The sequence below is a fragment of the Artibeus jamaicensis genome, unplaced genomic scaffold, assembly GCF_021234435.1.
Source record: "Artibeus jamaicensis isolate MK-2021 breed Jamaican fruit bat unplaced genomic scaffold, CSHL_Jam_final contig_464, whole genome shotgun sequence".
NCBI classification, from domain to species: Eukaryota; Metazoa; Chordata; class Mammalia; order Chiroptera; family Phyllostomidae; genus Artibeus; species Artibeus jamaicensis.
Window position 1 is genome coordinate 4,478,711 of NW_026521842.1, and position 13,627 is coordinate 4,492,337.

At 46.6% G+C, this 13,627-nt stretch overlaps 1 protein-coding gene and 1 non-coding gene across 2 annotated transcripts; one reads left to right on the forward strand and one right to left on the reverse strand.

The window, feature by feature from the left end:
- Positions 1-933: 933 nt before the first annotated feature.
- LOC119047116 (U6atac minor spliceosomal RNA) lies at positions 934-1,058 on the forward strand. Its single transcript, XR_005082084.2, has one exon. It is a non-coding gene; the product is annotated as a U6atac minor spliceosomal RNA (small nuclear RNA).
- Positions 1,059-5,093: 4,035 nt separating this feature from the next.
- On the reverse strand, positions 5,094-13,600 carry LOC119047065 (cytochrome c oxidase subunit 4 isoform 1, mitochondrial). The gene is made up of 5 exons (XM_037142387.2): positions 13,518-13,600; positions 12,283-12,356; positions 7,043-7,210; positions 6,249-6,380; positions 5,094-5,351 (listed from the first exon to the last, which is right to left on the reverse strand). Exons 2-5 carry the CDS (start codon positions 12,353-12,355, stop codon positions 5,215-5,217), a joined length of 510 nt encoding a protein of 169 aa, XP_036998282.1. The 5' UTR covers position 12,356; positions 13,518-13,600; the 3' UTR covers positions 5,094-5,214.
- Positions 13,601-13,627: the final 27 nt, after the last annotated feature.

Consider the following 13,627-nt stretch of genomic DNA (forward strand, 5'->3'; position numbering starts at 1 on the left):
CCCCTTCCCGCCCCTCGAACCCTGACCTGTGTGTTCAGTGTAAGGAAAAGAAAGAACCACATATTGGTCTCTTATCAAAAGCAGAGTTTTAATGTAGAAGTTCCTAAAAAAATTAAGAATAGAGCTGTCATATGATCCAGCAATCCCTCTTCTGTGTATATACCCAAAAACTGACAACGCTTATTTGTAAAGATATATGTACTCCTAGGTTCATCGCAGCATCACTCACAATAGCCAAGACACAGGAAGAACGTCGGTGTCCTTCGACACTTGATTGGATAAAGCAGATGTGATACATATGTACAATGGCACACTACTTGGTCATAAAAAATGATGAAATAAAACATTTGCAACAGCATGGCTGGGTCTTGAGAGTGAAATAAAGCAGATTGAAAAGGACAAGAACTATATGATCTCACTCATAAGTGGGATATAAAACAGAAAGCAACAAACGAACAAACGAACAAACACACTCATAGACACGAACAACAGTGTGGTGGTCACCAGAGGGGAAGGGGGTGGGGGGAGTTAGAAGAGAGTGAAGGGGTCAAATATGCAGTGAGGAAAGGAGATGAGAATCTGGGTAGAGAGCACAGTACAATACACAGGTGATATGTTATAGAATTTGTACACCTGGTACTTACATAATGTTATCAACCAGTGTTACCCTAATACATTCAACTTTTTTAAAAAAGCATACTTTTGGCCCTGGCCTGGTGGCTCATTGTTGGAGTATATTGAAGCACTGTCCCATACACCAAAAGATTGGGGGTTTGATTCCCGGTCTAGGCACACACCTAGGTTGTGGGTCTGATTCCCAAATGAAGTGTGTATGGGAGGCAGCCTATCGATGTTTGTCTCTCACATTCTCTCCCCACCCCCCAACTTCCACTCTTTCTAAAATCAATAAACAGTTTATTTTTAAAAAGCATGCATTTGTATGAAAGAAAAGAAAGTTAGCACTCTCTTAGACAAGAACAGAAGAGGTCTGTGGGCTTCACAACATGCAGACCATTAAGGTAATGCCACCTACTTCACGGCTTTTTCCACTTCTATTTAGTCCCAAAGAAGGGCCAGTTGGGGCTTACACACACATCTGTACACCCGTGTTCATGGCAGCATTATTCACAGTAGCCAAAAGGTGGAAACAACCCCGATGTCCATCAGTGGATGAACAGATACCCAAAATGGGGTACACACATTCAATAGAATGTGATTCAGCCTTGAAGAAAATTCCGACACATGGTACTGCACGAATGAACCTTGAGGTCATCATGCTGAGAGAACTCAGCCATGCATGAAGGTCACATATGGCACGATCCCACTAACATGAGGCACGTAGAGCAGTCAGATTCATAGACACAGAGTAGAATGGCAGTTGCCAGAGGCTGGGGACCGAGGGAGATGGGAAGTTGTTTCAGTCCGGGATGACGAGAAAGTTCTGGGGGTGGACAGTGACAATGGCTGCACCACAGTGTGAATGTGCTGAATCCCACAGGGCTGTGCACGCAAAGTGGTTAAAACTGTAAATAGTACGTCATGTATATTCTACCACAATAAAAAAAAAAAAAGTTTTTTAAAAGCATCCCAGCTCGTGAGAGCACTATGTATGGTTCAACTGCCCACGAGTGTTCAGAAGGGGCCTTCTAGTAGGCCCGATGCTTCTAGGTGAAGGGGAATGTGGTAAAACCAGTGAGGTCCACGGCGTGCACACTCTGCCGCGTGAACAAACCCGTATGGTGCCACGCTGGGGCTCAGCACTGGGCTCAGCTGTCGGGAGACTAGACACTTGACATCAGTGGCCGCCAGGTCAGCCCTTGGGAAAGGAAGTCCATGTCGTGGGGCCCATGCGTAACCTCCGCCCCTGCCACCATGGCGGCCTCGTCCACAGACCCACTGCACAAATAAGGAGGTGCCCTGGGGAGAGCCCAGCCACCCACCACAATTTCTGTTGACTGCTTTCCTGTTTCTTTGCATGTCTCACAACCTGAAGATTTAAAAATGCCGGGTGGATGACAACCCTTTACAGTCAATATCTTCCCTGAAGCTCAAATTCTTTCCTGAACTTCTAGGAGGTGTGGTTCTTCAGTGTGGGTCCATCGGAGGTCAGCTCAGGAGGGTCAATGTCAAGACTAAGAGTGCCCCAGCCCCTCTAGACCTTACTGAGGGCCGGAGCATTCACCTGCTGTTGGACTGGGCGACCCCTCCCAGCTTCATCAGAGGTTCCCACTGTGCCTCCCCCCAGTGAAAACCTTGGCTGCTGCGGGGTCTTACTCTCAGCTCCATCAGCTGACCCCTGCTTCCCTCTTTCTCTGGCACTGATGCTTGTGACTGTGATCGATCTGTCCCCACCCATTTGTACTTTGGAGTCTGGAGGGGCAGGTCATCCTGGAAGAGCTCCTCACCTAGTTTTCTGATAGACACCATCAAAAGGGGTCTTGGCTTTACGATCTAGTTAGTGTTTACATGCGGGGACTCAAATTCAGAAACCATGGCACCTACAGCCTTCATATTCCCAGATCCACACTCATCCTTGCTTTTCCCACCACCCCCAGTGGTCAGCATCATCTTTACTGCTGTATTTAACCAGTGTTTGAGTAGATTTGACTTCACTGCTTCCAATTCCCTTGCTCACACTTCCTTCTTGTAACTCATTCCTCCCGCCTGTTTTCTTCTTCCCAGACCATGTCCTTCAGCACTTCTCTAAGCAAAGGCCTATTAGTAATATAATAAATGCTCTTAATATTTGCCTGTAAATACCTTTCCTTTTACCCCTGCTCTTTGTTAAGGGTATAGCTGACTCTACCCTTCTAGAGGAAACTCTTGTTACTTGGCCTTCTGGCTTCCAGGGTTCCACTTCAGAAGTCTATTATTTGTCCCTTTGTCAGCAATTTAAAAATTCTGTAAGGTATAGTTGTCAGCTGGTGACAAAATGAGCACTGAAAAATAAATGGAGTAGAAAGGGATAGTGTATTTTAAATGGGAAGGAGCTCACCAAGAATTAACCATGAGCAGCAGCCACACAGAAGCTCTGCAATGGCCTCACACAGAGATGCAGACCCTGGACTGGTCAGGGACCCCTGCAGAGGAATCCCCACCCAGTGCCCCCTCCTGGAGGCTACTCCTATGGCCTTCTTGGTATTTCTCAAACTTCATTCCACAAAGAGCTGTGACATTCTCCCTGAACACCCTGGGAGGGGGCAGTCTAGGGGCTAAATGAGCATGCACCCTACCCCACCCCACACACAGATAAAGAGCTCAGCCCACCCTCACTCGCGTGGCCCGGGAGGAGCCCATGCTCAGGCAGGCATCTGCTCTCCCTACTCCCAGCCCACCCCCTTCCACTCTTTCAGTGCTCCATCCCAGAACCCATTGGTGTCTATTCATTTCTTGAACAAGCTCTGCCCTGTCTCGGGGACTTCGTTTGCACCCTTCGAATTTGGAACTGTCTCCACCTGCCACCCCTGCCTTCAAACAAGTGTTGGCATGAGCGGCTCCTTCTTATTCAAGTCTTGGTTTATCGGTGTGTTACCTCCTTGGTGAGGCCTCCCCCAACCAAGCTCGTATTGTTCCTATGCCCACCCATCACCCTTTCTTCAGCGTGAGGGTGAGGGCCCAAAGGATCATGTTCACCATTATGACGTGTAGATGATCAATAAAAGGTTAAGTAGACCCCCAGCTTAAAGGATTAAATTTAGCTTTAACTCTGCTGCCTCCCAAACTCCCACTAAAATGTTTTTAATTTTTAAAGGCCCAAACTCATGAGGACAGAGAACAGAAGATGACAGAAGTCACATTTCGGAATCTGAAACTGATACCCAAGTGGCTGGCAATCCTCCTAGCAAGTCGAGACTGCAGGTTCCTACTAGGTAAGGAGATGGTCCGGGAGAGCCTGGCTACTCCATGGAAAACCCCAGGCTCCAGGAGAGTCCGTGTGGTGCTGTTCTAGGGTAGAAGCAGTTGGGACTCACAGGGACCTTCAAACACCACCTCCACCACCTACTCACTTCCACTCAGGCAGAGCCCTCGGCCTCCAGCCCATTCAGGTCCAACCCGTAACCCAAGACAGCAGCCCCTTTCTCTAGGGGTTGCTGAGATGGCAGTAGGTACACCAATGCTCCCTTAAGAGCCAGGTGGTGGGAAGGGGTGACCTTGGGCCAGGTCAGGTGCCCCAACTGCACACCACAGGAACCCACTCTGGAAAGGAGCTGAAAATGGCATCACCCAGCGGGAGCCTCCCAGGAAGTCAGCTGGCCCTTTGAGAACAAGGGATCAAGGGCATTTCTAAAGCAGCTGGAAGACACTACAATCACAGGCTATATTTAACCTGCTCTTAACTTTAAACTGGTAACTACCTAAGGCCCTGCTAGGATATCCCCTTAATCAAACTCTAGAGGCAAAGTTCCCTTCCACCTCCAAGCTGGGCTTCTACAGGGCCTCTACACCCCTGCCTCACTTCTACACCCCTGCCTCACTCTTACACCAACACCGCAGGGAGACATCGATTCTCTGCAGCTCTCGCCATGCGGCTTGTTCCAGGATTTGTTCCACTTCTCCATGCCGGGTCCCCAGGGACCAGCACAGGTAACCGGGGTTAGAACAGGGCAGAACCCTACAGGAAGTCTGCCAAGGGCCAGGATGCGATGCCCCTTAATCACCGCCTTACCTGGGCCTGGCTTTGTTGTAGCTTTTCAGATCAGAGGCTGAAAGCAGGCACGCAACTAAGCAAACCATAAGCAGGCTGAGGGAAATGAGTCTACTGTTGAGACTTCCCACCCTTCCCAGGCTCATGGCCCAACAAAATTGGTAACTACGGGGGGGGGGGGCTGTTACAGAAGAAAAGTGGCTATGGTGACTTCTGTCAGTATGGGTACTACAAAGGAATGTTACAAAAATCTCATCATAAACCTAATTAACACATCCCACATCAGAAGACTCTGTATTTTTAGTTTGTATACAATGTCCCCACATACAATTTATTTTTGCCATTTATATTCAAAATATATTTACTTCAGACACTTGGAAGAAATCTCTTGTGTTACCAGTAACAAGACACTTTCATTTAGTAATTATCAAGGAATCAATCACAAGGATTTCAAGTAAACTGCTTGTTTATTAGCACTGGGACTGCAACATAAGAGTTTCCAGTGAATATGCTGAACTGCAGTGAAATGACAGAACAAGGTGAGGTTCGGATATGTGAATGGCGGGTCCTTATTTCTTCCACTCATTCTTGTCGTAGTCCCACTTGGCAGAGAAGCCCTGGATCGGGCTGACCTTCATGTCAAGCATCCTCTTGGTCTGCTTGGCCACCCAGTCCTCTTCAAAGGTGTGCGGGATGGGACCATACACTACAGTCCAAAACAAGTTCATGAGGCAACACTGTCGTAATTGCTTGTTTCTAAGGCAATACACTATGTGTATTAGGGCCACCACAACACGCTGGCAAGCAAATCAGTGAAGTCATCTGCCACTCAGCACCCATGCCCACACAGATGCCAGTGGTTTTTGATTCTGGGCACTGACAACTCTTGATAGTTCCAAACTATTCTCCTCTGTTTGTAAGTGAGCAATTAAATACTTAAGCTCAAGTCAGAACATCTTCACTGTAGGACACAGATAATAGGGTCTGCAGGGCAGCACAGAGCATAAACAGAGCCCACGGTGACTTGGGAGATCAAAGAGAGGGCACAGCTCTGTTAACACACGTCCACAGTCAAACCACAGGGACAGGACTGCACCTACTCAGAATGGGAAAATGCTTCTGCCTGGACAGGAAGAGCCCAGGAGAGGCAGCACTAGAATGAGCAGGCAACCCCTACCCTAAGCAGAAACTATTAGGTCCTAAGACCCAGAATTCTAGTTACTGAGGTGCAGTCCCTAAACAGCTGAAACGGCCCTTCACGAGTAAGTTCCTTCTCTTTAATCAAACACTCACAGCATCATCTGATACTGACAGGTAAGCAGATAAACGTTACTGAAAATGTGGCATGCTGTATATAGTTCACTACCAAGCAAGTACAGCTCACCCCAAGTAAGATTCTGGCTTGTTCAACTTCAGTTCACACAAGCCAGTTTCATGAACCTGATCGACAACCCCAGGATGGACCCTTTTGTGTGAAGGCTCCCCCATCGCCCACTCCTGGGTCCTGAAAGTCCAAGCTGTGCTGGCTAACTCCAGATCTTGTGTTGCTGGGGGCTATTACCTGAACCACTCCAGGAATGACCTCTTCTCTCCCCCTACTCACCGTAGTGCTTTTCCCAGATCAGAATGAGAGCAGTGAAGCCGATGAAAAACATGGCGGCACCCACAACTGTCTTCCACTCATTCGTGCTCCTGTTCATCTCAGCAAAGCTCTCGTTGAACTTAATGCGATACACTGAGAGCAGAAAAAATGGCCGTTTGCAGGCGTAACGAGCTACAAGGACCAACTGCTCCCTCAACACCATGCTTTACCACTTATCCTCACTACATAGCAAGAAATACACATGGAGAAATACAACAGAGAGGCCTGAGGCCGTAACATGCTCATGCACGTGCACACACAAGCTCTCACACATGCACACAAGGGGCAAAGGAAGAGAAAAATGCAAGGAGTTTGCTTGGGGTAAATAAAAAAATAAGGAAATTAAAAAACTGAAATTCTCCCATAGGTTACAGTGTAAGGGGCAATTTAATCCCACTATTTTCATTCCCCTTGCCTACCTATCTTTCATTGACCTTCCATCAATAATTGACAGTAAACCCAGCCCCACCCAGCAGAGGCATGGAGACACCACATCCACATGCCACACACTGGAATGACATGCACTCAGCTGCTCTGCGTCCCTGTTCATGCCTCTCCCTGGGGGCGGGGGCCCCAGGAGCACAAAGGAGCCTGGGCAGAGTTCCAGCCAGCCAGCCAGGCGCCGAAACTGTACCCTGGGGCAGCCCCGCAGAAACACGCCACGCCGAGGGCAGGCTGGTCTCTGGGCAGCACCCCAGCCTTCATCATAAAAATTCCCTCTCACGCTGTGTGCCTGACTTCCCTCCGATACCCACATTCAACTTTTTCATCAATCGACAGACTGCTCCAGGGGTTCTTCTCCTTCTCTTTCAAAGCCTTCTGGCTGGCAGAGAGGTTCTTGACATGGGCCACATCAGGTAAGGGGTAGTCACGCCGATCGATGTAACTCGGGAGAGCAAAGTCCTCACTCTTCACGACACCCCCTAAAAGACACAGTGGAAAATATTTCAAAATTCACAAAGGTTTAGAGTCACAAACAAGGTGGTATTTCTAAAATCCTAAATAAGCACATGTGTGCACACTCTGAAAGCCTGTCATCCCAGGGGCTGCAGCTACTGTTTCAAACAGCTGAAGGACTATCACGTGGCACAGGAAGCAGGCCTGTCCTGTGTGGCCCAGACAGCAGAATGAGAACGGCAGGTAGATAGTTAACAGTAGCAGTTTTCATCACAGCAAAACAGAAACCCACCAGGAGGAACTGCTCAGAGGCAGCACTTCTTGCAACCAACAGTATTCGTGCAGAGGTCAGACAAAGGCTCTCAGGGTTCCCTGCCCTGGATGGAGACTTAACTAATGAACGCCCTTCTGCAAGTGACTCAAATTAATGATTCTTCCAAATAAAAATATAAAACTCATAAAGAAGTGTTCAAAGTTGAGAAACAAAGATACATGAGAAGATGATTACGGCAGCACTTTTATTATGGCCAAAAAACAACTACCCTGTGTCCAACAGAGGATGGAATTAGCCAGGCTAGCTCCTAAGAAACGAGTATCATGGAACCATTCATTCATCTGTTCGACAAATGTTTACTGACCACCTGCTATATGCTAAGCATGGTTCTAGACATCTGAGATCATCAATGAACAAAGCAAAGTTTCCCACCTACTGGTGACTACATGCTAAAAGTGGGAAACAAACATGACAATCACAGAGCACGTTAGGAAATGAGTACTCGGAAAAAGAACACATAGAGGAAGGGAATCGGAGAGATACACGCATGGCAGGAACGACTTACAGCAGTAGAAAGCAGAGCCACGCATTCAAAATGGAGAATCAATCGTGTGTTCACTGAGTCACAGAACAATATCAGAGTTGCTGTGTTTTTCTTTTTAAAAGTGTAAATCGTGTATACATGCTCACATTTATAAACTAAAGACAGAAAAGTCCTGTCAGAGTAATCTGAAGTTGTTATAAGCAGAAGAGGAGAGGATGAAATGGAAATTTCTGCTCAAATAGGCAGAAATTCTAGTTCCTTTGAATGAACTATATTTACTCAAGCAAATGAATAATTTATTCATATACAAATGAAGTATATTACTCAAGTAAATGAACATGTATCACTCAAGTAAAGAAGAAAAAAATTCAGACAGCAGAAAAGAAAGGAGTATTTTAATGAAGTCCTTGAAAAATTCTTTCCTCCCATTAGCTTAGTCCCAATGGTTAAAATCTCCCAAATCATGTTAACAGTGAAGTAAAACATTCAGCCTAATGCAAAATATAGTTTCTCTAGACACTTATCTTTGCCATGCAAATAACTACCAATTAAATATTTATACCCAACCTTAACCTAAAAGGATCTGATATAAAAATGGCTAGAGTTACTTTGCATTTTCAGAATTCTAAGGTTCTATTAAAATGATGAGTGAACTAAAAATAATGGTTGTATACCAGCACCCAGCTTACACATGAATTATGTGAAGCCCTGACCAGTGGGGCTCAGCTGGTTGGGTGTCATACAGCAAAGCGTAAGGTTGCCAGTTTGATTCCTGGTCAGGACACACGCCTGGGTTGTAGGTTTGGTCCCCAGTCAGGGCACATGTGAGAGGCAACTGATTGTTTCCCTCTTACATCAATTATTTCTCTCCCTCTCTTTCTCTCTCCCTTCCCCTCTCTGTAAAAATAAATGAATACCCCTGGCTGGTGTGGCTGGGTGGATTGAGCTCCAGCCTGTGAACTAAACAGTCACTGATTTGATTCCCAGTCAGGGCACATGCCTGGGTTGCAGGCCAGGTCCCCAGTAGGAGGCACATGAAAGGCAACCACACATTAATGTTTCTCTCCCTTTCGTTCTTCCTTCTCCTCTCTCTAAAAATAAGTAGTATCTTTTTTAAAATTTTTAAATGATTAAAATCTTAAAATATGTGTGTGTATGCCTAGTGACATCACAGCCTGACACTGTTGCACAACGCACTACACATTACATATGTGTTTGTGTGGACACTGCCATGAACAAACCTACTGTGCTGCCAATCATGTAAGAGTATAGCCTGGGTAATACTTTACAATAAATGACTATATAGCTGGTTTGCGTACTTACTGTATTGTACTTTAAAATGTACTCTTCCTACTTACAAGTCTGTAAAACAGTATGCCAGCTATTTTACAGGGCAAAACGGTGTGCCCTGGCCTCTGCAGTTCGGTTGGAGCATCATCCCATAGAGCAGAAGGTCATGGGTTCAATTCTCAGTCATGGCACATACCCAAGATGCAGGTTTGATCCCCAGTGAGAACACATGTGAGAAGGCAACCAACTGACTGCCTTCCCCTCTCTCTCCGTCCCTCCCATCCCTCCTCCCTCTCTCTCACTCAAAAAAAGCAATGAAAAAAATGCCCTCCAGTTAAGATAAAAAAAGAAACAGAAACACTGGCAGCAGCCTCATACACCCCGTGTTCACCTCTCTCGATTACATCACTTTGTCTTGTGCTGGATCTAATCTCATGTTGCTTTGTTCAGCGACATGCTGCACAGGTTTGTAGCCTAGGAGCAACAGGCTATACCATAGCGCCTTGGTGTGTAGTAGGCTATCCCATCTAGGTTTGTAAAGTCAGACCCATTTGCCAGAACGTGTCCCAGTAGTTAAGGAGAGCATTACTGTAAATGCTCATAACTGTGAAGCACTCTAAGCATAAAACTGCATTTTCCAGAACAAGAACAGCCAATTTGTGATCTCAGGGCTGCTAGAGGTTCTTCAGCACTTTGGGCCTGGTCCCCCAGCAAATGGAGGGGAGTGGGGAGCAAAGGTTAACACACCATGCATTCCTTCTAAAAAAGAAAGAAACAGCCAAGATTTTGCATTCTAGTGAATGCTTTGTCATTTCTGTCTTCAGCCTGAATGGAATTAAGGCTGAGCCTCTACTGAGAAAATCGGCTGATTCTGAGCTCCCCTCGCAATCAGATCTGTCACTGCGAAAATACCCAAATCGACAACAGCAGCTACCAATGGCACTCTGTACTGTGCTACTATTTTATGTAACTGTTCATGTATCAAGTATACAATTAAAAGTTAAAAATTAAAGAAGACTTATCTAATGGACTATAGTCTCCTCCATCTGCCTACTGTGTGCTAAAGATGCAGCAATGAGTAAGACAGGAAAGGTCGCCGGTCTCACAAAGCTCACACTCTAGAGGCAGAGATAGATAACACTCAAACATGTACACAAACCCGCAGAGCATCGGTGCTCTAAGGAGAAACAAAGCAGGGTGATGCAGGATGGAGCATCTTTAGGACGGGTGGTCAGGAAAGGCAATTCCAAAATAACATTTCTACTGCAGAAGATGATGAGAGAAAAGCAACCATCCACAACTTAGGAGCTAAGGCAGGAGGGACCAGCCCAATGTGTGTGCACAAGGGACAAAACACTGTACCAGTGGAGGCCAGGGCCTCGAACAAACAGGCAGGGCTGGCTGGGCTGTTCGCTTGAGTATGATGTGATGAGATCAGAAGGGCCAGCCTCAGATCTTGCTCTAGGCATGACTAGGCACTAGAGGGTTTCAAGAAGGGGCTGATTTGATGTTACTTCCTCACCAAAAACAATACCTAAGAGTAAGTCACGGCCAGCACCACTACAAAAAGACAGAAGATGGCTTCTTATAAGAGAGCAGAATGATCAAAGGGGCATGAAGGAACTTAGGGGCTGGTGCGGATGCTGTACGTTTGGACCGGAGTCGTCGTTACATACTGTGAGTTTATCTAAATCCACAGAACACTACACCTAGGAAAGGTAATTTTACTTTTCATAAATTATACCTCAAACAAACTAGATGAACAAAACACTATCAGAAAACCAAAATGGAAACAAAATGCGATCTCTGTCATAAATGACCTCCTAGACTTTTAATGAAAGTGTATGTATGAAACAATAAATTTTTCTTTATTACTTACTTGTTTAAATAACAAACATTTCAACAACACTCTGACTACAATGATCTGTCTTAGAGTCTGTATCCATATGTTATCCTGGGCAATTACAGAGTATGTAAGACAATAGTATCACTAACTAAAGGACACAATTTGTCAAGGACAAATTCACATATAAAGCAGTTAACAGAAATTACTGATTATGGAGCCCCTAAATACATAAACCTTGCTCCCCAAGTTCATCATCCACCACTCAAGCCTTGCATTTGACCCCTCAGTAACACACCCTGCCATGCTGATTTGCATTTTGTCCTTTTGCTTCCTTTCCCTCGGCCTGAAATGCCATTTCCCTCTTGAATGTGAGGTTTAACATGCTCGCATTCAAGCAAAGCCAAGCCTCTCCCCCAGAAGCACCCCAAGCCAGGCTAAGTGCTTCTCCTTAGGGGCCATCTGTTACTGAGCCATTTTCTTCATGTATCTGTCTCTCTCCGAATTGCAAATCTTCTTGTGGAAAGACTCCACGTTTCATATTGTTTTTTTTTTTCTCTCAGAGCTTGGCAGTGTCTGCTACAAAGTAGTTGCTCGATAAGTGCAAAACTAAAATTGCTTGCCAAGCACTGAACTAAGCTCTTTACAAGTATTTCAGGTAAGAAAACAGATTCCTAAACTTAAGTACCTAGTCCAAAACTAAAATGGGGTTCAACCCAGCTCAGGTTAGGAAGCGTAGGCTCTTTTCCTTCCACTGTCCCAATAATGTAAACAGTACTAAAGGTAAATGGTTGGAGGTTTTTCTGGAGGGGAAGGACATTATTAAAATCAGGTACAGTGGAGAAGAGTTCTTGAAAGGGGTAGAACCCAAACTTCAAAAAAAATGGAAGAGAAAGGAAAAAGGAGAAAATATTAATATAAGCAAAGATCCAGGACTAGAATTCAATGGTTCATAAATAGTCTTTAATCTAGAATTAAGTGTCCCCTATTAAAATATTTATCCCTCCCCTAAAATGCCTCAGCAGCAGGATCAGAATCTTAGTCATCTGTGTTTGACCCTCCAGCACAGGGCCTTACACATAGCAGGAGCAAAATGAAATAGCTCAGCCTACTTAAAAGTTTAAAAAAAAAAAAAAAGGCAACTCACCGTGTGCTCGTACACACACCGAGGTGGAAATTGCTCGCTTGCCAATTAGGCTAAACACTCTGGTGGTCAACATCCTGAAAGACAGAAATGAACAACTTCTCTAGGAATGAGGGCAAACACCCGTTAGGTACAATTCTTCTTTTCGCCCCGGTGTTATCGTCAAAGTCAATGCAATTCTGTTGTGTTCTCCTCCCCAGCATAAGTGATTCGTTCATTCCTGACTCTGAATTCACAAAATAACCCAGGATAAAATCTCTCATAACAGTTAGCAAGTCTTTATGGAGCTTCATTATAAAACCAAGTACCATAATATATACACACATCAGGCAATTGGTGGAAAATGGAGTTCCTTAAAAAACAAAGAGAAAAAAATTTAATGAGACTGAAAAAGCTAAAAATGGTAAAGCACTGTGGCGCCACGAAGAGCTCCACTGTTTTGAGGGAAAAGGCTCAAGGAATTGTAATATGCGCCTCCAACTTAGTATTTAGGAAGGGTAAATCAGGGGAAAATATCACCCTTGTCCACTTCCAATCCCTGCAGACAACGGGTGACCTGAGTGACCCCACGCCTCACCAGGGCCCTTCTTGATTCAGACCCATCTCCCCTACTTACCTCTCCTCTAAAATTGCGCATTTGCGGGGACTGGAGACAATGAATAGAACCCCCAACACCTTCAGAAAACACCCCAACTGGGGCAGAATAAGCAAACATGACGTCAGAGCAGAACGCTCCACTGTCGCTTGTCTTCTCCCCTAGCCTGCCCCCCGCGCGTGGGCGGCCGCTGGGCACCTTCCAAGGGGGGTAAGCGGAGCGCCTCTACCCGAACCCAGTCAAACCCGAGGACGTCGCGTAGACGTGGTTGGGAAGGGTTCGAGCTCAGGCTGCAACACAGGCCCCAGGGCCGCTCCCGGAAGGCCAGCAAAACGACCTGCCCCTTTTGCCCGTGCCCAAGCCCTCGGCTAGCGGACGCTCCAAGGTCAGAGCTCATTCCTTGCCGGCGGGCAGGGCAGAACGAGTCGGGTCAGACGTTTCTGCACCGCACAACGGCCTGGAATCAGTGGGCCCTGAGTCCGGAGCCCCCACGGACCGGTCTCAATGTCAACGGGTCCGAAAGCCAAATGCCGCTTCCTGCTACTCCCGGGCTGCCCGGCCTCCGGCACTCAGACCCGCTGGTTTCCAGCCCCCGACACTCCCCGGCCTCCCAGGGCCGCGGGACAGCCGTCGCTCGCCTCACCTGCCGCCGCCGCCGCCCAGCTGCAGCCCCCGGTACCCGCCGCGACCGCCCTCTACGCCGTGTCTGCTCGCGACCGGAAAAGAGAGGCTGCGCCGCGGAGCACCACGGGA

What these genes read in the sequence shown, in the direction of transcription:
- LOC119047065 (XM_037142387.2), bottom strand. Translation starts at nt 12,355, where the DNA reads ATGTTGACCACCAGAGTGTTTAGCCTAATTGGCAAGCGAGCAATTTCC. An exon ending in GGTGTGTGTACGAGCACACG is followed by an intron (nt 7,211 to 12,282) that starts GTGAGTTGCCTT and finishes TGTGTCTTTTAG; the next exon opens with GGGGTGTCGTGAAGAGTGAG. An exon ending in GATTGATGAAAAAGTTGAAT is followed by an intron (nt 6,381 to 7,042) that starts GTGGGTATCGGA and finishes TTCTGCTCTCAG; the next exon opens with TGTATCGCATTAAGTTCAAC.